This window comes from Amblyraja radiata, chromosome 1 (assembly GCF_010909765.2).
Source record: "Amblyraja radiata isolate CabotCenter1 chromosome 1, sAmbRad1.1.pri, whole genome shotgun sequence".
Lineage (NCBI taxonomy): Eukaryota > Metazoa > Chordata > Chondrichthyes > Rajiformes > Rajidae > Amblyraja > Amblyraja radiata.
Window position 1 is genome coordinate 46,488,087 of NC_045956.1, and position 25,801 is coordinate 46,513,887.

A 25,801-nucleotide genomic window follows, 5' to 3' on the forward strand; every position below is an offset into this window, starting at 1 on the left:
GGAGTTGAGGGGGTGAGGTGTTGGTGGGAAATTCCTGGAAATGTAAAAGTATCAGTGACAGTGGATGAATGAGTATTTATGTATTGTTATTGTCACTTTGGTTGCAAATTATTGTAAAAAACAAAGGTTTATACATTGGACTAGTTTGAAATATCCATTTTGCTGAACAATGGTAATAACAAAGAAACACCCTTGAAGTGAACCAAACATAAAACCTTAAATTCTAACTGGATTTAATGAGGAAGTCGGGATCTGGTATCTGCTTTGTGTAGGAAGGAACTGCAGATGCTGGTTTAAGTCTGAAGATGGTTCTTAACCCAAAACGCCACACATTCCTTCTCTGCAGAGATGCTGCCTGTCCCGCTGAGTTACACCAGCATTTTGTGTTTACCTCTGGTATCTGCTTTGTTCCTCTCTTAACATGCATTGGAGACATAGAATGCAGCATGCAAGGTGCATGAAACACACAGCTCATCTGGGAAAGCTGACTCGTAAATAAAGCCATCCATGGTTTAAAACTCAGCAGAATATTAAACCATACAGTTGGTTTTCTAATTGATTTACCAGAATCATTATTCAGATAAGAGACTGAAACGAGCCTTTGGAATGAAATGTAGTTTGTCAATGTCATTCACATTTACATTCCCTAATAATTAATGCAAAGAGTGAACAAATGTCAGAGCTCAAGGTCTTGGCAGCTGAAGTAATGCTGTCAATTAACCTCAGGATTTTCGATAAACTAAAACATTTTCTTTGTAAAACTGATTATGAGTTACTATGTAGCAGGTATCAATAGCTGTAGCTAATATTTAAAATAATTTTCTTGAATAAACCCTAAAGAGCAAACTGTGTGTAAATATATTAAAGCCTGAAGAAGAGTCTCGACCAGAAACATCACCCATTCCTTCTCTCCAGAGATGCTGACATCTGCATGGTCCCGCTGAGTAACTCCAGCATTTTGTGTCTACCTTTGATTTAAAGGTAGACACATCCAGCATCTGCAGTTCTTTCTTACATATATTAAAGTACTTTCAGGTTAGTTACAGCAGCCATTGTAACTCAATTCACCATGAATCTAAGTGGAAGGAGCTGCACACTTCCTAGCTGAGGGCATTGATCTGAAACGTGTTGGTGAATGCGTAATTTAGTTTAGTTTAGAGATACAGCGCGGAAACAGCCCTTTGGCCCACTGAGACCGCTCCGACCAGCGATCACCCCGTACGCTACAACTATCTTACACACTAGAGAAAATTTACAATTTTAACAAAGTCAATTAACCTACCAACTAGTAGTTCTTTGGAGTGCGGGAGGAAACCGGCATATCCTCAGCAAAACCCTCGCAGTTACAGGGAAAACATACAAACTCCGTACAGACCCATAGTCAGGATCGAACCTGGGTCTCTGGCGCTGTAAGGCAGCAGCTCTACCGCTGTGCCACTGTGCTGCCCCATAATGTCAAACAAAGAAGAAACAATGAAATGAAGAATGGCTGTATGAAAAATGTTGAGGAACCACTTCAGCGAGTTTACATTTAAACTTTAATGTTAACAAAGAATTGGACAGGGAGTTGGTTAAAAGTCATCCAGTTTCTGATTTCTCATTTGTTTTGTATATACCCTGTAAAGACCAGTATACCCTCCCTGAGGATTGTCATCAAAGCTAAAACCTAACAGTTCAGATAGATTCTGATCATTTTCTGTACACTTGAATTATAATTTTCTCATTTTTTAACCGTAATGCCCTTGAGATAAGGGTCAGTGATTCTTTGACACTTCTGATTACTTAATCTTTTACTATTTTGTCTACATGCACAATTAATGCAGGGGTGGCAAAAATATTGGTGGAGCACTTGAAATTTGTCTTTACCAAGGGCGATAATGCTGGAGGGTTATAATAAACGAGGAGGAATTTGAGTTACTGGAGAGGTGAAATGGATAAAGTGGTTGTATTAGAATAGTTGGCTGTACATAAGGTAGATAAATCATACAATGTCAATGGAATACATTTTAGGTTGTTGAGATAAATGAAGATGTCGATTGCAGAGCTATTGACTGTACTCTTCCAATCATTCTTAGAGAGTATTCCCGCTTTCTTCAAGCTTTCTCCCACCCCCCCCCCCTCTACAATCAGTCTGAAGAAGTGTCCTGACCAGAAACACTGACTATACATTTCTGTGGTGATACAGTCTGACCTGCTGATTTACTCCAGCACTTTGTGTCTTTTTTGTGATTTCTGGGTAAGGGATGGTGCCAGACAGCTAAAGTGCATTATGTTGCACTCTTGTTCAAAAAAGGGATCAAAAAATGAATCCAGCATTATACGGTGCGTCAGTATAACCATGTACCTCACTGGACAATAGACAATGGGTGCAGGAGTAGGCCATTCCGCCCTTCAAGCCAGCACCGCCATTCAATGTGATTGTTGTGTATTTGGGATGCTTAGCACATTTAAATAAAGGCTCGGACACGGGAGTAATCATACAAGCTTCTTTACTGCAGGACGCCACCTAGAGTCTCCCCGCACATGCGTACTTGCACAATATATGACAAGACACTAATTACATATGCTAATTACATATGCTAATTATCACATACCTAACACTCCTCCCCCTTTAACTTGGAGGCAGATAACACCACTTCTATTACATACTCAACACTCCTCCCCCTTTAACTTGGAGGCAGGGAACACTATTTTTATTACCTACATAACACTCCTCCCCCTTTAACTTGGAGGCAGGTAATACCATTTCTATTACATAAACCGCACTCCTCCCCTTTTAAGTCCATTTCAACTGTACGGTATATGCTCTTTTCCTACCCATCATTGAATAATACACTGTTACACAATGGTATTATACTTAAACCAAATACATTACCTCTTGCTTTGTGAGTTCTCATTTTCTGGTTCATGTATTTGTTTTGCTTTCCTCTTGGTAGGTGGGATCTGACCCATGGCTGCAAGTTTCCATTTTCTAGCAGCTTCCTCTGCTGTTCAGTTCCCCTTCTCTGCTTATTTATCTGCTCTTGGTGTTTCATGAGATTCTGCAATGCCTAACCCTTTGTCCATTGCTCAGTGAAGGAGGCTCCATGCTCAGTGAAGGAGGCTCCATGCTGGATTATACTGAAGTGTCCTAATTGCAATCGGTCCTGCCTATTTTTGTCTTGACCGATCAGCCTCCCTTCTTTAGACTTTTCTCTCCAAGCGTCGGGACTGTGCCCCACTTGTGGGAGGCTTTCTCCTCTCTCGGCCGTCTCCCGTGACCGGGCTTTCTCTGCTTCACTCCCCCTCTGGGCTGACACTGCTCCCGACTGGGCTGCAGTGCTTGAGTGCTGTGCCCCGCTTTTCTCGCGCGGACCCACTCTTCGCTCGGGGCCAGACTTCCTTTCACGTCTGGGCTTTCCCCGCTCTCGGCCGTCCCCAGCGACCGGGCTTTCACGGCTCTTGGCTTCTCTCCGCTTCTCTCACGGGCCTGTCCGCTTTTCTGCTCACGGTCGGGTTGACTCTGATCCCGACCGGGCCTTCTTTACTTTCTTCCCCCACCGGGCTGACTGTTCCCGGTTGGGCTGAAGACTCAGCCTCTGTCGGTGGCTCTCTGGACCTGTCCGTGGCCTACACGGTACGAGGCCCTCACCCGACGTCTGTGGCTGCTACTGGGGCTGGCCATGGGCTACACGGTCCTCTTCCGTCGGTGCTTCTCTGGACCTGTCCGTGGCCTTCACGGTACTAGGCCCTCACCTGACATCTGGAGCTGGCCGTGGGCTACACGGTCCTCTTTCGTCGGTGGCTCTCTGGACCTGTCCGTGGCCTTCACAGTACTAGGCCCCCACCCGACATCTGTGGCTGCTCCTGGGGCTGGCCGTTGGCTTCACAGCACGAGCCCTCACGCGACGTTTGAGGTTCAAACGACGGACGTTTAACTGCCCTGCTTGTTTTCCTTCGCTCTTCCCTGAGCTATTGCTTCCCGTTCCTACCTTTTTTCTTTTCTTTTTTTTTTTTCCTTTTGACGCCAATTCAAAACCATTTGGCGCCAAATCTTTAGGCTTCGTGCTATTCCACTTTGTTTCCAAATACACTTCTTTTTTTTTTTAAATTTTGTTTTTGATTCTTCTTACTGACCTTGTTCTTATCTTCGTTCTTTTATCCTCGTCGCCAATTGTTGTGTATTCGGGATGCTTAGCACACTTGAATAAAGGCTCGGACACGGGAGTAATCATACAAGCTTCTTTACTGCAGGACGCCACCTAGAGTCTCCCCGCACATGCGTACTTGCACAACATATGACACTAATTACATATGCTAATTACATATGCTAATTATCACATACCTAACAGTGATCATGGCTGATCATCCCAAATCAGTACCTCCCCCGTTCCTGCATTCTCACCATATCCCCTGACTCCGCTATATTTAAGAGCCCTATCTAGCTCTCTCTTAAAGGAATCCAGTGAACCGGCCTCCACCACCCTCTGAGGCAGAGCATTCCACAGACTCACAACTCTGTGAGAAAAAGTGTTTCCTCGTCTCCGTTCTGAATGGCTTACCCCTTATTCTTATGTCTGGAGAGCCTCAGTCTATCTTTAATTGGACTTTACTGGACTTTATTTTGTACTAAACATTATTCCCGTTATCCTGTACCTGTATACTGTGGGCGGCTTGATTATAATCATATACAGTCTTTTCGCTGAGTGGATAGCAGGCAGCAAAACAGATTTTCACTACACCTTGGTACCTGCGACAATAAACTAAACTAAACTAAGATGCTGATAACCCTAATCAGGAGCAAAATGTATTTGGACAAATTAAAGGTGAATCACTAGAAATTATTTTTGATGGATTAACAATGGATGAAGAACAATGAAGTTAATGGTGTGTTCACCTTAGTGGAATTTTGAAAGGTATTTGATAAAGTGCTACATGATAAGGCGATCATCAAAAATTGAAGCTCACGGAATAAAAAGGAGCTGAGGCAGCAGCGGGTGAAATTGACTTAATGTCAGCAGCGAGTCGTGATGAATCCTTGCTTTTTGGGCTGGAGTAAGGCAAACAGTCTTTCCCAAGGGCCATTTCTATTCCTGATGCATATTCATGACAACGACCAACGAGGCACCTGTCAGAATTTGCAGACAACACAGAACTTGTAATAATGGAAGGGAAAGTCACAGATAAAGAAAATGTAGACAGAGAGGTGGAAAAGGCTGATATAGAAACATAGAAAATAGGTGCAGAAGGAGGCTGTTTGGCCCTTTGAGCCTGCACCGCCATTCATTGTGATCATGGCTGTTCATGTGGCGAATGAAATTTAACAGTGAAATCAATAGAATGAAGAAAGGGCGCGATTCTAAAAGGGGTGGAGGAACATAGAGATCTGGGTATTTAAGTGCAAAAATATTTGAAAGTGGTAAGTTAAACTGAAAGATGATTTAAAAAACAGCCTGCAGGATCCTGATATTCAAACGCAAGGAAATTATATTGATGCTACATCGACGACAGTGTTGGTGCTACCTCCTGCACCCACACACAACTCACTGACTTCATCCATTTGTCAGAGTGAGGACCACCGTAAATTGGAGGAACAGCACCTCATATATCGCTTGGGCATTGACTTCTCTAATTTAAGGTAGTCCTTACTTTCTCCTCCCCTTCTCAGCTCTCCCTCAGCCCACTGGCTCCACCTCTTCTTTTCTTCTTCCCACCCCTCACCCTCGCATCAGTCTGAAGAAGGCTTTCGACCCAAAACGTTGCCTATTTCCTTCGCTCCATAGAATCTAATTAAAATTAATTAATTAATTAATCTGATTAATGCTGCCTCACCCTCTGAGTTTCTCCAGCATTTTTGTCTGCCTTCGATTTTCCAGCATCTGCAGTTCCTTCTTAAAGAAATTATATTGCACTTCTGTAAAGCATTGGTTCAGCTTATTGCTAGGGAATTGTATCAGTTCCAGTGAGATGGATGTGAAAATTCAAATCTATGTACAAAATTAATTAATAGAATGGTTTTGGGGATGAGGGACTCTATGGATAGCTGAGGCTGTTCCCCTGAAGGGAAATGATTTAATAAATGTATTCAATATCATAAATGGCAGAGAAAAAAACAGTTCTTGGTGGCAAAAGGGTCAAGTTCTACAGGACATGAATTAAAAAAGTCCTGAACCGGAATGTATGTGGGAGCAGGTTCAAACTCTGGATAGATATGCAAAGATAATAAATACGCAGTCCCTGGGAGAAGAACAGGAAAATAAAGCTGACCTGGTTGTATTTGAAGACGTTTTGCATTGTAAACAATGGATTTTATGTGGTTGACGGAAAGGATTTGAACGTTAGTGCAGGGAGCACAATTAAATAGTTTGCAAATGATACCTACATTGACAGTGTCTGACAATGATGAAGAAAGCTTTAGCTGACAGGAAAGTGTAAATGGACTGGTTAGGTGGGAACAGAAATAGCAATTGGATGGGCAATAAATGCCACCAATGAATAATAAAATTATGGAAATGGAAAGAGCCAGCACAGGCATGACAGCCCAAAAGGCATGCCAGCCATTATAGGCATGGATGCTTTCGTTTCAGTGAACGGCAAATGTTTGAAGAATCTGGAGCTTTCACTTCATGGTTCCTCATGTGTGACTTTAGGTTCTATAAAACACTGTACCATCAAATATCCTAGACCAGAATTCTTCCTTACTTCCACTCCTTGCATTTGTGGGTTTCCTACGTGCCACAGCATGGAAGACCTGTCCTATTGTGTTGCTTAGAGTAAGGTTGAGATGAGTTCCCTCTCTCAACTCTGCTCTAAAGAGTCCATCAAAGTCAAAGTCAATTTTATTCCTCACATGCACCCGAAGGTGCAGTGAAATGAATTTGCCCGCAGCGATACACTTAAAAAGAACACACATTACACAATAGAATTTAACACAGACTTCCACCACAGCATTCTTCACTGTGGTGGAAGGCAACAAAGTTCAGCCAGTCCTCCTCCTTTGCTATGTAGAGACCAGATACTGCTCCATGTGAGTGGGAAGATAATTCCTTGCATGGTTGGAATAAAAGGCACACAGTACTGGAGTAACTCCAACATCTGCAGTTCCTTGGACTTTCTACGATTGGGTTGGGTTGAAACATTGAGGGTGGCAGCATGGGACACATCCCAACTAGTGCCCTCAGCAAGGACCATATGCAATGCACTGAGAACACAGCGAGGGAATGAATTGTAGGAATGAACAAAACTGTCCAAAAAAGAAATAGAATACCACATTGTTGTAAATCAAACTGCTCGCTGCATGGAAAATATTTCCTCGCATCATGCCTGACATTTTAATTCATGTCCTGTGGAACTTGACCCTTCTGCCACCAAGAACTTGCTGAATAGAGTCATAATAAAATACTTGAAAATCAAATGCTGGAAATCTGAAATAGAGCAGAAAATGCCCTGAATACTCAGCAGATCACGCGGCATCTGTGGAAAGAGAAAAAGTTAACCTTTGAAAGAGAGAAAAATGGGTTTCAAAAACAAATAAAATGTTTTCTTGCTTTTTAAACTTGTGGCAGGCCGTGAGCATTTTACATTTCTCTTTGCCTTGAAATGCCAGTGATGGTGCCTTGAAAGTCACACTTTAACTTTTGTTTTATGTTTCACCCAGATGGATGAGATAAAAGGCAAAGACAGAATTATCCTTGCCCTGGAGAAGGACCTGGGCATTCAAGCAGGCCACACCCAGAAGTTAATTCTGCAGAAAGAAGCCCTTGATGAGCAGTTGGTGCAGGTGAAGGAAGCAGAGCGTTACCATAGCAGCCCCAAGCGGGAATTCCCCAGTGCTGGTGGGGACAGCTCCGAACCGCCACCCAATCACGTAAGAACCACTGTCTGTTTTGATGAAATATAGTCTGGCAGCTTTATAGATGAAATTGCTATGGATGATAATAATATAATCTAAACTGAAAATGATACATACTGTGTCAGTAAATCAATAGGCCAAACATTGCTGGGGTAAATTGGTTCTAAAAGCAGATTTACCAATTAATAATCTACTCTTGGCATTGAGATTAATCTGCTGAATATTATCATGGAACTTTTCTTGTTTTTCTGTTCTGGATCAAGTAGATATTAACTCCACAAGTTCATTTTAGTTTCCATCTCACTCATTTTTTGCTTCAGCATCTTTTGTTCCAAGATTTTTCTTGGTCCACACCATTTGCTCCCTCCACACCATCTGCCCAAGTACAAGTAGCTCTGCGGTACAAGTACAAATAGCTCTGTGGCGCTAGCTTGCTGTCAGATCATGAGAAAGTAAAAAAATCTTGGTTGTATACGTGAGATCCAAAACTATGACAATCCAGATTGCATCCAAAAAGGGTTGTTGTGCATTCAAGAATCGGCCTTTGCCTTTCTTGGAGTCAAACTGCAACCACAGAAGCTGCTATAGCAAATGTCTGGCTCCAGATATTTTTAATTTATTTTTAAAATTATACATAATAAATGCATTCACGTATCCATGTGTGAATGTCAGCAGTGAAATATTTTGTTACACATCATTTCAGAAAACATAGTGTGGATAATAATACAGTTTATAGAATAATAACTTTTGTAGTTTTTTTTAACAGTGACCAATCAGAAAGGATATTGTTAGTATTTCAAATATCTGTATTTTTTCAGATTAACCATAAAGGGCAGTTCCTTAGGGGACCTGTATGTCGGTATCAATGACAACGTGTCTTACCTTTCCTTATCTCGCTTGTCTACATTGACCCTTTCTGTAGCTACTGCAGTACCTCTCTCTCTCTCTCTCTCTCTCTCCCCTCTCTCCCATCTCTTTCCCTCTCTCTCCCTCTCCCTCTCCCTCTCTCTCCTTATCTCTCCCTCCCTCACTCTCTCCTTCTCTCTCTCCCTCTCTCTCTCCCTCTCTCCCTCTCTCCCTCTTCCCCTCTCCCCCTCTCCCCCTCTCCCTCCCTCCCCCCCCCCCTCCCCCTCCCCCCCTCTCTCCCTCTCCCCCTCTCCCCCCTCTCCCTCTCTCCCCCTCCCTCTCTCTCTCCCCCCCCCCTCCCCCTCTCCCCCTCTCCCTCTCTCCCTCTCTCCCCCTCCCTCTCTCTCTCCCCCCCTCTCCCTCTCCCTCTCTCTCTCTCTCTGTCTTCCCACTGGCTTCATGACTTACCTTAATTGGGGCATAAAATCCAAGTGACTGAAGTTTCTTTTTTGTTACTTTAAAGGCAATTTATAATCCCAGTTATTAAATGCTATAGCCTGTAAGGTTTATACTAGTTTTAGTACGAGCTAATTACATGGTTGGCTGCCAGATGACATTTCAGTCGAGCAGTTCACATTTTTGATTGATAATTGACCAATTATGAACATACAACATTTCAAATAGTTTGAAGAAATATTCTTATCATCAAGGGTAGCAACTTTCTCTTAAATTCCATGAGCTGCTTCTTTGGGTTTGGGCTGCCTAATCTTGACATTCGTAGTGTCAACATTGGATTAACTAACATCACTTAACCATTGCTTCACCTCAGAAATTCAGCCAGCACTTCCAATTGCCATATCATCCAATGCGTTTCGCCAGGTATTGTAAGGTTATTTATCAGGGGAAGATATAATCAGGGAGCACATGCCTTGAGGGGACCCAACGAAAAAGTTTAATGAGGTGAAAATATATATATTTTTATGGCCTCCAAGAACCCTTCTGACCAAGGAGGTTGACTTAAATATGGGCCTATGTATCGTGTGCCATTAAGCTGAAGACAAATTGCCCATATTTGCAAATGAGGTTCATAGAGAATGTCTTCCCAGGAGGCACAGGGTAGCACAGTTGCGCAGCGGTAGAGTTGCTGCCTTACAGCGCCAGAGACCTGGGTTTGATCCTGACTAAGGGCTCTGTCTAGAAGGAGTTTGTACATTCTCCCTGTGACAATCCGGGTGCTCCAGTTTCCTCCCACATTTTAAGGACCTACAGGTTTGTAGATTAATTGGCTTCTGTAAATAGTAAATTGTCCCTAGTGTGTGGGATGTTGCTAGTGTACAGAATGATCACTGGTTGGAGTGGACTCGGTGGGCCGTAAGGCCTTTTCCATTTTGTATCTCTAAGATCTACCATTATAAACGAGGCTCTCAGTAGGGTGTCCTCGATATTCTGCAGCTCCGCTCTTGCTCCCCTTCCCCCCCTATTCACAACAAGGACAAAATCTCCCTTGTCCTCACCTTCCACCTCATCAGCCGTCCAATACAGCATATAATCCTCCAACACTTTTGCCACCTCCAACGGGATCCCACGACTGGCCACATCTTCCCATCTCCACCCGTTTCTGCTTTCCGCAGAGACCGTTCCCTCTGCAACTCTCTGGTCAACCCAACACTTCCCACCCAAAACCACCCCCTCCCCAGGTACATTCCACTGCAACTGCAGGAGATGCAACACCTGTCCCTTTACCTCCCCCATCGACTCCATCCAAGGACTACTACAGTCTTTCCAGGTGAGGCAGAGGTTCACTTGCACCTTCTCCAACCTCATCTACTGTATCCACTGTTCCAGGTGTCAACTTCTGTACATTGGTGAGACCAAGTGCAGGCTCGGCGATCGTTTCGCTGAACACCTCCGCTCAGTCCGCCTTAACCTACCTGATTTCCTGGTTGCTCAGGACTTTAACTCCCCCTCCCATTCCCAATCTGACCTTTCTGTCCTGGGCCTCCTCCATTGTCAGAGTGAGTCCCAGCACAAATTGGAGGAACAACACCTCATATTTCACTTGTAGACAAAAATGCTGGAGAAACTTAGCAGGTGAGGCAGCATCTATGGAGCGAAGGGAATAGGTAACGTTTCGGGTCGAGACCCTTCGTCTGAAGAAAGGTCTCGACCCGAAACTTTACCTATTTCCTTCGCTCCATAAATGCTGCCTCACCCACTGCGTTTCTCCAGCATTTTTGTCTACCTTCGATTTTCCAGCATCTGCAGTTCCTTCTTAATCATATTTCGCTTGGGTAGCTTATACCCCAACAGTATGAACATTGACTTCTCTTATTCCAAATAGGCCTTGCTTTCCCTCTCTCTCCATCCCCTCCCCCTTCCCAGTTCTTCCACCAGTCTTACTGTCTCCAACTACATTCTATCTCTGTCCCGCCCCCCCCCCTGACATCAGTCTGAAGAAGGGTCTCGACCTGAAACATCACCCATTCCTTCTCTCCAGAGATGCTGCCTGTTCCGCTGAGTTACTCCAGCATTTTGTGTCTACCTACATAAAGTACAGTTGAACCAACTCATGCACTCAACTACACGCCTTGTTTGGTCATTTAAGAGTGAGCCACTTGGTGCTGAAGTTACATGCAGACTAGACTGCATAAAGCAGTAGATATCGTTCCTCAAAGATACATTCATGAACCAGATGACAATCTGATTTACAGGAATCGAATTGTTTCATGTTGATCACTGCTGCTGTTAGCCTAGTAATCCCTTATCACTTTAATTAAACATGTTGTTTGTCTTGCTGTTATTGGTAGGGCTTTATCTCATGACATTGTAATATTGTTCCTGTCCTGTCCTGTACGCTAGTACTTAAGTAAAATATGATGCTCTATTTATAGGGTGCCCATACCATCCTGTTGTGCCTGGCACCTTCTGAAATGTTATTTACAGAAGGCATCATCTTCTCCCGGCAACACTAATTATAACAAACTTGGTGCTCAGCCAGTGCAAGGCAGTCCAATTTTTGGAAATAATCTTTAAGCATTTATCATGTTATCATTTATTAAGCCATAAAACGGTATATAAATGAACATTCTAATGTACTCTTTAAAAATGCCATCTCCTTCTTACCACCTCTAAACCCATGTTCTGCTGATGATCTTGTAGATAACTTTAACTCCAAAATTGTGAAAGTTATAGATGTCATTGCACCTGTTACGGTTAAAACGATTTCTGGTAAGCAAAAGGCACCCTGGAGAAAAGCTGCTTTTGTAACAGCCCAGAAAAGAGAATGCCGGAAAGCTGAGCGCATCTGGCGGAAAACAAAACTTCATATTCACCATGACATCTATAAAGTGAGCCTCCGTGCCTACAATTTAGACTTAAAAAGTGCTAGAGAAACATTTTTCTCCAATATCATTAACAACAACACTAATAAGGCAAAAACCCTTTTGCAACTGTTGACAGACTGACCAACCCCCCCAACACAAATACCACCTGAACTCCATTCCACGCAGAAATGCAATGAGTTTGCATTATTTTATACAGATAAAATTGAAGGCATCAGACGTGCCATCAATATCACCGCTTCAAACAAAAATGTTGGATCACCACCCTGTTTAGGCAAAGGTAACGTGGCAATGATGACATGCTTTAATGTCATCTATTATTCTATAAAACTCTCGCCCCATCCGTCCGACATCCGTCCGTCCGGCTGCCTGTCTGCCTTTTGATTCGTTGACTTTCTGCCTTTTGATTTGTTGATGGCTGCTCCTTCCTATCAGCTTCCAACACACTTCGAAACAGCTTCCAACACACTTCGAAACAAACTTGCAAGACAGGAACACTCTGAACCTTTCACTGCTGCAGCAGGCAGGGGAGGTGCAATTTGATTTTTTTTTTAATCCACTGCTGAGGGAGGCAGGGGAGTGCTGGAATCTTACATTTGGGAACGGCTTCAGTTCCATTGGACGAATATTGGGTTGGGGGATCACACCATTGGGGGACCAGACCCAACGGGTCTGCACTTGGTCTAGTAGACTCTAAAACTCTTGTGGAAACGGTGACACAACTAAGGCCATCCACCTGCTGCCTTGATGCTTTACCTACCAACTTCTTTAAGAATGTTTTTGACTGCCTAGCAATAGACATACTGCAAATAGTTAACAGCTCTCTTCAATCAGGCAATTTCCCAAAAGCCTTGAAAACTGCAGTTATTAAACCTCTTTTAAAAAAGCGGAGCCTAGATGCCTCTATTATTAACAACTATAGACCAATATCAAACCTATCTTTCATAAGTAAAATCATTGAGAAAGTTGTCCTCCAGCAACTTAATCACTTCCTGGCTTCAACTGGCTGCTACGACAACTTCCAGTCAGGATTTCGACCTCTTCATAGCACCGAGACCGCCCTTATTAAAGTTGTAAACGACATCCGTCTTAACACAGACTCTGGCAAAGTTTCAATATTAATGCTATTAGACCTCAGTGCTGCATTCGACACTGTTGATCACTCAATACTTTTGGACAGGTTGGAAAAATGGGTGGGGCTCTCAGGCACAGTCTTAAGCTGGTTCAGGTCATATTTACAAGATAGGAACTATTTTGTTTCCATTGGCGACTTTGTATCAGAACCAAAATCAGTGTGGAGTCCCGCAAGGTTCGATCTTAGGGCCCTCTTTATTCAACATCTACATGCTCCCACTAGGGCAAATCATGCGAAATAATAATATTGACCACCACTGCTATGCCGATGACACTCAAATCTATGTAGCGCTATCACCAAATGACTATCGCCCCATAGATCTGCTGTGCCAGTGCATTGAGCAAGTCAAAAGACTGGATGTGCCAACATTTTCTCCAACTAAATAAGGACAAAACGGAGATAATTGTTTTTGGTGCTAAAAAAGAAAGGCTTAAAGTAACCCAACACCTTCACTCTCTGTCCCTGAAAACATCAAACAAAGCCAGAAATCTTGGGGTTCAGATTTAAATTTCGACAGTCACATCAAATCAGTAACAAAATCGGCCTACTATCACCTCAAAAACATAGCAAGATTAAGAGGACTCATGTCAGCTCAAGATTTAGAAAAACTTGTACATGCCTTTATTACTAGTAGGCTAGATTATTGTAACGGTCTCCTTGCAGGTCTTCCAAAAAAAACTGTCAGGCAGCTACAGCTTGTTCAGAACGCTGTTGCTAGAGTTCTAACAAAGACCAAAAAATTTGAACACATTACACCAATTCTTAAATCCTTACATTGGCTCCCTGTATGTCAGAGAATTGATTTTAAAATCCTGCTGCTCACCTATAAATCACTACATGGTTTAGGGCCAAAGTATATCACTGACATGCTTCCACTGTATAAGCCTTCTAGACCGCTAAGATCTTCTGAAACCAATCTGCTAGTGATTCCCAGAGTAAATACAAAACATGGGAAAGCAGGATTTAGTTACTATGCAACAAATAGTTGGAATAAACTTCCTGAAGATTTAAGACGCCTCAACTTTGACCACTTTTAAAACAAGACTGAAAACTTTTATGTTTACTTTAGCTTTCAGCTAAATCTTAACTACATTGCACTTTTAACTTTTGCACTTTTTATAATGCATTTTTAATTTTGCTTTTCTTTTCTTTTAGTTCTTCTATTTTATTTCATTTTATTATTTCATTTATTGTATGACATGTTTTTATGTGAAGCACTTTGAGTCTGCCTCGTGTATGAAATGTGCTATATAAATAAAGTTGCCTTGCCTTGCCTTGCCATATATTATCTCAATAGCATTGATGGTGGTTCTATTGAGTGTTAAAGATGGCTGCTAGGGTGACCGAAATTGTCTTGTACAGTACAAGTTTCTTTGGGATGCAGACATTGTAGTGTCAAAAAGGTCCAACTTGTTCCATTGACCACCTCGAAAATGAATATAACTGGGACTAATTTCTCTGCCTTCCCTTGCTCCTTTCTGTATACACTAGGTTCTTGCCCTGTGACTTTAATCAGTATTTAAATCCAGCTGATAGATCTGTGCTATCTAGGCCTCTGGACCTTCCATTCCCATTTAAAAAAAAGTTTGAATTAAAAATGTTACAAAACAAACTATTTAAATGTAATAATTTTGACCTTCAAACTAGTGTTTAAACTTGGCAAGAAGATTGCTTTAACAGAGTTTGGTGACTGTGTCTTAACAGTAGGGAATGATTAATATTAACTGTAGATGGTGATTGACTTTTTTTATCTGACAAGTTAACCAGGATTATTAAATTTCTACCATGTATTTACAACCACCAGTTGCTGATATGTTTGTTTTGGCAACAGACTTAGTTTACTCTCTCCCTGTAAATGCTGAATTAGGAACCACAGTTGGATGAGAGGGATTTGCGACGTTTCCAGTTAAAGATTGCTGAACTGAATGCTGTGATTCGCAAACTGGAGGACAGAAACACTCTGCTGGCAGATGAAAGGAATGAGCTGGTAAACATGATAACATGCCTTTCATCCACTTGAGTAACTGAATAGATTCTGCAGGTATCTGTTACCGTGCTGTCAGAGAGTCTTGGAGTCATATAGCACAGACACTTCGGCCCACCTCGCCCATGCTGACCAAGATGCCAGTCTAACTAAGTTGGTACAATTTGCCCAGATGTGTCTCATATCCCTCTAAACATTGTGCCGGAAGGAACTGCCGGTGCTGGTTTACATCGAAGATAAAAACAAAATGTTGGAGTAACTCAGTGGGACAGGCCTCGACCTGAAACGTCACCCATTCCTTCTCTCCAGCAAAGCTGCCTGTTCCGCTGAGTTACTCCAGCATTTTGTGTCTATCCCCCTAAACCTTTCCTATCCTGTCCAAATGTCTTTTTAATGTTGTTATTTTACTTTCTTCGACCACTTCTTCTGGCAGCTCGTCCCACGTAACCATTGTGTGGAAAAGGTTGCCCCTCGGGTTCCTATTAAATCTTTCCCCTCTGACCTTAAACCTTTGTCCTCATGTTCCTGATTCCCCAACCCTGGAGAAAATACTGTGCACATTCACTCAATCTGTGACCCATTGCATACAGCTATTTTTTACACTGGGGAAAAAAACATTGTAGTTGAAGGAAAATTAAGAATGTGAAATAAATTCAAACTAAATAGACAATTTCTCTGAAGTTTGCATAATGCGGTTCCTCATCTCCAGAGAGCCCAATTTGATCCTCTCCTTGGGTGTGGTCTGTGTGGAGCTTATGTTCTTTACCTGACTGCATGAGTTTTCAACTCGGGGCTCTCGCTTAACATTTTTTTCCCTGTTGCCAGCCGGGCAACCTTGGCAGCTTTTTAGGTTGCCAAATGACAGTTTAGGTGGTCATTTAAGACGGCTTGCATGACACGTGCGATAATGTGCTCGGACGAAGTGCGTAGTTACCAGTCGGAATTATGCTCAATGAAGCATTCACATATTATTTCTGCTTCAAATAAAGTCACAAACTAAACATATTCACCAATCAAGACATGATATATACCACAATGACATGCAGCAAAATTACAATACAATATCTCAACTCTTTTTACACGTTGCAAAGAATGAAATTTCTATTATTTCTTTCCACTTCCAAACAAAATACTGGTTGGATTATTCAGAGTATGATCAACCTCAGTGAGACCAAGCGCAGGCTTGACGATCGCTTTGCACAACACCTACACTCAGTTCGCAATAACCTCCCGGTGGCTCAGCACTTCAACTCCTCCTCCCATTCTGAATCCGACCTTTCTGTCCTGGGCCTCCTCCATGGCCAGAGTGAGGCCCACTGCAAATTGGAGGAACAGCACCTCATATTTTGCTTGGGTAGTTTACACCCCAGCGGTATGAACATTGACTTCTCCAATTTCAGGTAGTCCTTGCTTTCTCCCTCCTTCCCCTCCCATTCCCAGCACTCCCACAGACTATTGTCTCCGCCTCTTCCTTTCTTTTTCTTGACCCCCCCGACATCAGTCTGAAGAAGGGTCTCGATCCGAAACGTCGCCTATTCCTTCGCTCCATAGATGCTGCCTCACCCGCTGATTCTCTCCAGCTTTGTCTACCAACGGGATCCCACCACTGGCCACATCTTCCCATCTCCTCCCCTGTCGGCTTTCCACAGAGACCGCTCCTTCCGTAACTCCCTGGTCATTTTGTCCCTTCCCACCCAAACCACACCCTCTCCTGGCACTTTCCCTTGTAACTGCAGTAAATGCTACACTTGTCGCTTTACCTCCCCCTTTGACTCCATCCAAGGACCCAAGCAGTCTTTCCAGGTGCGGCAGAGGTTCACTTGCACCTCCTCCAACCTCATCTATTGCATCCGCTGCTCTAGATGTCAGCTGCTCTACATCGGTGAGACCAAGCGTAGGCTTGGCTATCGCTTTGCCCAATACCTCCGCTCTGTTCGCAATAACCAACCTGATCTCCTGGTGGCTCAGCACTTCAACTCCCCCTCCCATTCCGAATCAGACTTTTCTGTCCTGGGCCTCCTCCATGGCCAGAGTGAGGCCCACCATAAATTGGAGGAGCAGCACCTCATATGTTGCTTGGGCAGTTTACACCCCAACGGTATGATACTTGACCTCCAATTTCAGGTAGTCCCTGCTTTCTCCTCCGCTTCCCAGCTCTCCCTCAGCCCACTGTCTCCACCTCTTCCTTTCTTCTTCCCACCTCCTGCACCCTCACATCAGTTTGAAGAAGGGTCTCGACCCAAAATGTTGCCTATTTCCTTCGCTCCATAGATGCTGCCTCACCCGCTGAGTTCCTCCAGCATTTTTGTCCACCCATTCACACAAGTTTTGTTATCCCACTTTCCTCACCCACTCCCTACACATTAGGGGCAATTTTACAGAGACAAGTTAACCTACAAAGCCAATGCATCTTTGGGATGTGGGAGGAAACCCACACGCAGGGAGAATGTGCAAATTCAACACAGACAGTGCCCGAGGACAGGATTGAACACAGATCACTGGCGTGTGAGGCTGCAAGTCCACCAGCTGTGCCACTATATTTTATTTTCCAACACACAAAAAATTATACGTTGATAACTTTGGTTACTTAAAAAAAAGAAACTATCCATTTTCAGTTTTAAATCTCTAAATGATGCTATGTCCCCCTTTACAGCTACTGTAGGTTTTAATTCAGTTCAAGACTATGGGCCAGTACATTGGCCATAAATATGCTGCCTAAAATTGCCAGAGACCCGGAATTGATCCTGAATATGGGTGCTGTCTGTATGGAGTTTGCTCCTTTTCCCTTTGATCGCATGGGTTTTCTCCGGGTGCTCTTGTTTCCTTCCACATTCCAAAGGTGTGCAGGAACCTATTTCAGACGCAACCCAAAACATAATATTTTCCTTTTGTCCAGAGATTCTGTCTGACCTGTTGAGTTACTCCAGCTTTTTGTGTCTATCTTCAATTTAAACCAGCATCTGCAGTTCCTTCCTACACACACAATACTATACGTAGAACTTTATTAATCCCAGGAGGGAAATTGTGTGTGTGTATAGTTATATATTCATATATAAATATACACTGTTGTGTTTTCTTGTTTATAACATTGTTTACAGAGTACTATGTTTACATATTCTGTTGTGCTGCTGCAAGTAAGGATTTCATTGGCACATGAGAGAATAAAACAATCTTGACTCTTGACTAACGTCGCTAATGTGTGGGATAGAACTAGTGTACGGGTGATTGGCGTGGGCCGAAGGGCCTGTTTCCACGCTGTATCTTTAAATTAAACTAAAACCAGAGGAAATCTAAAGAAGGGTTTCTACCCGAAACGTCACCCAATTTCTTCTATCCAGAGTTGCTGGCTGCTCCATGGAGTTCCGCCGCACAATTAAAGCATGGAATAGTCTTCACCCTACCATAGTTACCCAACCAGAAGCAATTACATTTAAGGCAGTTCTTTTTTTCCCCAAGAACCCTTTTTTGTTTAAGTCCGAGTCAAGAGTCAAGAGCGTTTTATTGTCATGTGTCCCAGATAGGACAATTACATTCTTGCTTGCTGCAGCACAACAGAATATGTAAACATAATACAGAACAGGAGATAAAAGTTCACTGTGTCTATATACCATAGATCATATATATATATACACAATAAATAAACAGATAAAATGCAATAGGCTGTTATTTTTCATAGTTTGGTGGTGGTGTTTATATTATGTTTAAATTCCATTTCGAATATTTTTGGAGGACCAGGAAACCAAGAAGCAAGAGTTACTCCAGGGAGTTACTCCAGCGAGTGATTCTGTGTTGGCTTTCAGCGGTCGCGGCGAGTGGACAGCAATGGCAGCCAGATCTCCCACCATGCAAAGGGAGGGAGAAAGTGGCCGACGCCGACCAGTTGCAGTGGCAGTGAGCATATGCAAGGCGGCACATGCGCAAAGCCACGGCCGATGATGTGCTGGCCAAAGATCCTCGCTATAGGATCTTTGTTGCTGGCCGTGGTTGTGCGCATGTGTAAGGCGGCCGGCCGTGCCGGCGGACGAGGAGCGGACGGAGACCCAAAACACGGACAGTGGGCGGAGATGGAGAGTGACAGAGAGAGAGAGAGAGAGAGAGAAAGATAGAGAGGGGGCCCGGTCAGAATTAAACGAGAGGTGTCCCGGATGCTTGCCAAGCCGGGCAAAATGGCATGGCTTTTAGGTTGCCCCGCGGGTCTGTGGGTTGCCATTGGCAACCGGGCAACCACTAATTTCGAGCGCTGCTGGTGCTCTGGATTCCTCCTCCATCTCAAAGACCTGGTAGTAGGTTAATTGGCACGTGAATAATACCTTGGTGTTGGTAAATGGCAACCGAATCAAAGGAAGTTTATGGGGCACAAGGAAATAAAGAGATGGGTAATTGGACTGATGAGATTGCATAGCTTGGATCTGATGGGCTGAAAGGCTTCCTGTATCATTGCAAAGAAATACAAAATTAAATGCACAAAGTGAGCATTGACAAATTTGTTCATTGCTTTGTCGAAATCTTTTTTGCTGCAATCTTCTCCAGGTGACTTTGAATTATTTTTTCAGCTGAAACGTGTGAGAGAGACAGAGAGCCAGTTGAAACCACTTGTAGAAAAAAACAAGCGCCAAGCTAAGAAAAATGAAGATGTCATGCATTCTGTGCAGAGGATGGAAGACAAGCTAAAAAAGCTGACCAGAGAACACGCTGAAATGGTACATAATGCAACTCCATGTCTCTAGATTAAAAAAATATATAATTGAGGTCTCAATTTAATTTCCACTCGGAGTGTGACTGACAAAATAATACGAGGCACTTGGTCTGTGGTGTTAATATGCATTAATGTTCTAGTGGTGCAGATAAGTGGCAGATGTACAGTTTAAATATTAAATTGCAGTACTCTACAGACACCAGCGTAACAATGTTATCAAAATGTATGATTCAACCTATTGAAAGTTCAGAAGTTGCCATGGTAGATGTTGCTATTAATGATTTGTTACCAGAGTGAAATTTTAGTCATTGTTGTATCAAATACTGTGCAATAATGTTTTGTTTGTCTGTCAGAAGGAGAAATTATCTTCACAAGGACTGCTCAGGCGACATACTTCAATGAATGATCTGAGCCAAGGGCAAGATGAGCAAGAAATAGAGTTCTTGAGGCTCCAGGTTGTAGAGCAACAGCATATCATTGATGATTTAACAATGGTGAGCTATTTTGTAATTCCTCACATCTATGCAGAATCAATTTCATTTGCTGACGATGTAATGTTAGTGTCTCATTCGAGCAGCTAAATATGTAGTTCACAAACGTTCTCAATAGAAATTGAAAACATCAGTTCATTAGTCTGGTTTTGAATTAGATGCACTTTAATTTCAGTGTAAAAGGAAAATTAATTCCACGCTTTGGTCAAAATAATCTGTATTCAGGTGTCAAGGTTAGTGAGTAGAAAGAATGCAGTTAAAATCATGTCTGCAAAATGGAGGAGGAATAAGATCAGGATTTAAGATGGTGACTTTAAACCAGCATTGATAAATAATCTCTAATTCTGTACCAACATGTCTTGCTCACATGGAGTGGTGGTATTTGTGATATGCTCAGTTTTGCCGACGGCCAATTACACTTGGAGTCTGTAGGTAAGAAGATTGTGCATGGGAGCAGTGATTGGATAACTTAATGCAACTTTAAACAGAAATAGATAATGAAATGAACAGAAGATGTGGCACACACTCAATATCTAGACAGGGTCAATAGAGGGAGAAGGACAATATTAATGTGTTTTAATTCAGTAACCTTTTTCAAGAATGGTTAAATTAGCCGTATTTAGTCTCAATATGGATTGGGTTTCAAGGCAGGAATGGAGTGAGATCAATTTAAGACTTGCATGCAGTGCAGGGCACAGCTGAAAGTAGTTACCTGAATGCATTTGAAAACAGGGTGAGTTTTCACCTTGTCTTTAGATGTTATGGAGAGAGAGAATGGCTCCAGTGGGGCAGTTCCCGAGCATATTGACCAAGTTATTTACAGGAACGCAACTTGGTCAGAACTTGCATACAAGCGCCAAGACCATGCTCTGTTGGTAGTGAGACAGACCCTCCCTGTCAAACCTGTTAAGCACAGTCAAGGCCTTAGTCCCACCCCATGCTATTTTTATTTTGGTGATTGTGGTGCCGATGAGACGACAGTTCACTTCCTTGTGGATTGTGCATTTGTCAAGAGGATCTGGAAGAGGACGAATGGAATCTTGTTGAGGTGCACTCCGAGCAGCCGAGTGATATAGGATTCTGTTCTCTGCAGGCTGTAACAAAGGGATACGCTTCCAGACAAACACCAAATGTCGCTGGAAGATCATCAACTCGGTGAATGACCGTGTCACTTTAGTCTGCCTAAAATGTTATGGTTTTCTAGTGTAAGAAGATGTTCGCCTCTGAATGCTGCCAACGGCATGTTCTAAGGTACAGGTGGACGTGCTGAGGATGCATTGAAGCTCGGTGCAGCCACTGCCAGGAGGCTGTGAAGAAGAACCACAGTCTACGGTTTTGCTGCCATTGGGCACTGAAGCGAAGTGCCCAGTTTGGCAGCCTCTCAAATGCACGATGTTTGCATTGTTTAAGGCATAAATAAGAGTGAAATTGGTCCACTGTAAGAGAACGTATTGAATTGTTGGTACTATGAATGGAGAGAAAGACATGTCTTGATTGTTTTTACTGTATATATTATAAATAAATAATATAAAATGTTTATAAAACAAAATAAATGGCTTACTAATCCATAAATATTCTTATTACGGACTTATCAGTGGAATATATTGTAATTGATTTAAATTATTTGATCATTATTGATTCCTGATGGTTGCTACTGAATTTTAGTTCATTAAATTGATAATTCATTTCAGTTATACATTTTTATTGCAATATTCTTCATTCCTGCAGGAACGGGAAAGATTTTTACGGTCTAAGAAGTACAAAAGAAGAAGCACAAAGCCCCACAAGGTAAAATGGCAAAATCCCAGAATTACAATTTTTGGCACGTTGACATGATGAAGAAAAGCAATAAGTGACTGGACAGGAACAATTCACCGAGCTTTAGTTTCAGTTTTAGTTCATTTTCACTGTACCTTGGTACACGTGACAAGCTTTTGTTACCGTACGTGCTAACCAGTCATAGAGTCATACAGTGTGAAAACAGGCCCTTTGGCCCAACTTGCCCACACCGGCCAATATGTCCCAGCTACACTAGTCCCACCAGTCTGCGTTTGGTCCATATCCCCCCCAAATTTGTCTTATCCATGTTCCTGTCTAACTGTTTCTTAAATGTTGGGATAGTCCCAGCCTCAATAACTCCTCTGTCAGCTTGTTCCATATACCTACCACCCTTTGTGTGAAAAAGTTACCCCTCAAATTCCTGTTAAATCTTTTCCCATTCACCTTGAACCTATGTCCTCTGGTCCTCAATTCCCCTACTCTGGCAAGAGATTCTGTGCATCTACCCGATTTATTCCTCTCATTATTTTATACACCTCTATAAGATCACCCCTCATCCTCCTGCGCTCCAAGGAATAGAGACCCAGCCTACTCAACTTCTCCCAATAGCTCAGACCCTCTAGTCCTGGCAACAGTCCTTCCCATTGTAAAAATAAGACAGTCAACTACTATTTTCTATTTATTTGTTGAAGGGATGTGGACATTATTGCATGGTGATGGAAATTATTGTCCATTCCTCAATGCATCACAGGCAACTTCAGTGGGCAGTTAAGAGACAACTACATTGATGGGACTGGAGTCACATCCAAGGAAATCTACAAAAATCTCTGGAGGATATTTGTAAACTGGATGGGTTTTTACAACAACCTAGGAACAATCATTATGAATGAGATCAATGATATATTAGCAGTTGATAAAGAAGATGATGGAAAGGTTACTGTATTATAATCTAATGCACATGAAGAAACAATGGATAATTCATATTCGATAGCTATGATTGTCTTAAGGAAATACTTGTTAGTGACTTTGTTCACTCTACTTGATGCCAATAGTTTGTAGGCATACCCAAACAATTTTAAATCTAATTGTTTAATATCTTCTTTGAGACATTTTGCCCATCTATCAAACAGGCAGGAGATTGGAGGTACTGCAGGCAACCAAGGGATCTACAATGGTTTTGTTTCAGGACACATCCAGTAAAAGCACTCTATAATAATGGCTCTGTTGTACAAGTTGTGACTTCAATGGATGGGGATGAGTTATTGTTGGGCTGGAGATTGTCATGAGAGTAGGTTTCAATCACCTGATTGGGATAGTAACTACCTCTTCCCTGGACAAACAACAGTGACTTTGAAACTTTATTTTTGACTGAAAATATTTTTGCAGTGACTGAATAAATCAAGTTCAGTATTTGTTGAATAACATTTTGAAATCAAGATCAACTATAGCATCCCCTTTGTCTCTGAGCTCATCACTGTGTTTGATTCTCCCCTCACTGGTTCCAATTTACAAACAGTTTTAACCTGGTCCTGTTGGCAGGTGAGACGGGTTCTAATTCCCTGATTTCGATATGTGAGAATTTGTGCTAGGATTGAATTACATTTTTGCAATTCAAATTGTTTGAAAGATACAGCATGGAAACAGGTCCTTTGGTCCATCAAGTCCACACTGATTATTGATCACGCATTTACACTAGTGCCACTTTTGGATCCACTCTCCACACACTTGGGGCCGTGTACAGAGGCCTACAAATCAGCACATCTTTGGAATGTGGGGGAACGTCCAAGGGAGAACATGCCAACTCCACATAGACAGCACCAGAGGTCCACATCTAATCTGGGTCCTTGGCGCTGTGAGACATTAGCTACACTGCGCCTTTGCGTTAAAGAGTGAAAGAATGTCCAATATTTCTAAATGTTAGGAATGGGTGGGGGTATGAATGGTGGTGAGGAGAGATTAAAGTTTAAATGACTGACTTGCCTAAGGTATTAGATCACCGTGTGAGATGGAGAAAATTAAAATGTAACATTTCTACTTGTGTCAACTAATGCTTCTGACTACATTCCAGTGTGGAAAATGCGGTAGGAATTTCACTTCTGGATCCACTCCTAAACAAGCAAAATAACATGCTGCAAAATGTTCATGTCAGATGTTCATATCAATTTGATCCTGGATCATGGTCTTGGGGTAGGTAGAGTCAGGAATTACATTGGCGGGTTGAAATCCTGCTCCCCAGCAGAAAATGCAGATCATAGTTTTTGACTGTAGTTTCCAACTATTTTATAACATTTTAAGGGGGAAATTCCTTTCTTGGATTTTATGCAATTTTCAATGGAAATATATTTTTCATCCTGAAAATATAAGTTCCCATATAAGTCATGATTATATTGTCATGATTAGTTCCAACAAATACACGGGGAACACAAAGACTAAATTTGTGTGGGAGACGGATGTGGTCTCTGTTTCCGCTCAAATGCATTTGCATATCTCAACAAAAAAATCTGCAGATAAGTAGTATTTTAGAACTGAATTGTGTTTGTTTCCCTGTTTTATGGGGATTCTTGGCTGCGTGGAGGGTGAAGATTATTAGTGGTTTGAGAATACAATACAATTTATTTGTTGTCATTTGAACCCAGAGCTTCAAACGAAATTTTGGTTTCTGCAGTCATACAAACAAGAAGAAGAACCAAGACACAACACAATTTACACAAACATCCATCACAGTGAATCTCCTCCTCACTGTGATGGAAGGCAAAGTCTTATCTCTCCCCTGCACTCCTCGTTCTCCTCCCGATGTCAGAGTCAAAGCCCCCGGCGGGCGATGGTAAATAAGTCCCGCGGCAATTATAAAGCCGCGCCGGGCGATGCAAGGCCCTGCTCCGGGTTTTGGTGTTGGAGCCCCCGGCGTGCGCTAACAAGTCCCGCGGCCATTTAAAGCCGCACCGGGCGATGTAAGGCCCCGCTCCAGGTCATCCTCAACCCCGCAACTCGGGCGGGAGAAGTCGCCATTGCGGAAGCCCCGAAAAGCGGTCTCCCAGCAGGGACCCGCGGGCTCCCGGTGTCACCGTCCACCGGGCCGGCGGTTGGAGCCTCCAAATCTCCGGGGTCGGGTCGCAGCAGCGCGCCACCACAGCTCCTCCTGCTCCGAACTCGGCCAGCTGCACAATGGTAAGTAAGTCCGCAGCTCCGCGACTGGAGCCCCAGGTCGTTCCGGTTGGAGGCTGCTCCATGGTGCTAGGCCCCAACGACAACGGAGACCCGACAGAGAAAAGGTCGGGTTCTCCGTGCAGGGGAAAGATTTTTAAAGTATCAACCTATGAGCTGCCAGGATTTGCCCTGCCCCATCTCTATTCCAGGTATTTTTTCTTCCCCCACCCCCCTCCCCCAACAAGCAGCCTCAAGAAGGGGCCCGACTCGAAACATCAGCTATCCATGTTCTCCTGAGATGCTGCATGACCCGCTGAGTTACTCCAGCGCTTTGTGTCTTCTTTTGAGAGAAATATGGGTTTGCCATACAAGTGGAGATTGAGTTGGCTTGGAACGTCTTCTCTTGAGTATTGAAGAATGAGGGGTGTTCTCATCAAAAGTTACAATATTCATAAGGAGTTGATAAGGTAAGGAGGGTCAGATGTTTCCCCTGGCTGAGCAGTCGGTAGGAAAGGGTCACAGTTTGAAAATAAGGGGCAAGTCGTTTAATA

At 42.9% G+C, this 25,801-nt stretch overlaps 1 protein-coding gene across 2 annotated transcripts in view; it reads left to right on the top strand.

Annotated features, from left to right (window-relative positions):
- jakmip1 (janus kinase and microtubule interacting protein 1) overlaps positions 1-25,801 on the top strand; it is a 334,448-nt gene that overhangs the window by 200,903 nt on the left and 107,744 nt on the right. For both annotated transcript variants that reach the window (XM_033021201.1, XM_033021210.1), the window contains exons 5-9: positions 7,637-7,846; positions 15,021-15,140; positions 19,691-19,837; positions 20,187-20,327; positions 22,053-22,112. In XM_033021201.1, coding sequence (XP_032877092.1) covers positions 7,637-7,846; positions 15,021-15,140; positions 19,691-19,837; positions 20,187-20,327; positions 22,053-22,112 — 678 coding nt within the window. The remainder of the gene's footprint in view (positions 1-7,636; positions 7,847-15,020; positions 15,141-19,690; positions 19,838-20,186; positions 20,328-22,052; positions 22,113-25,801) is intronic.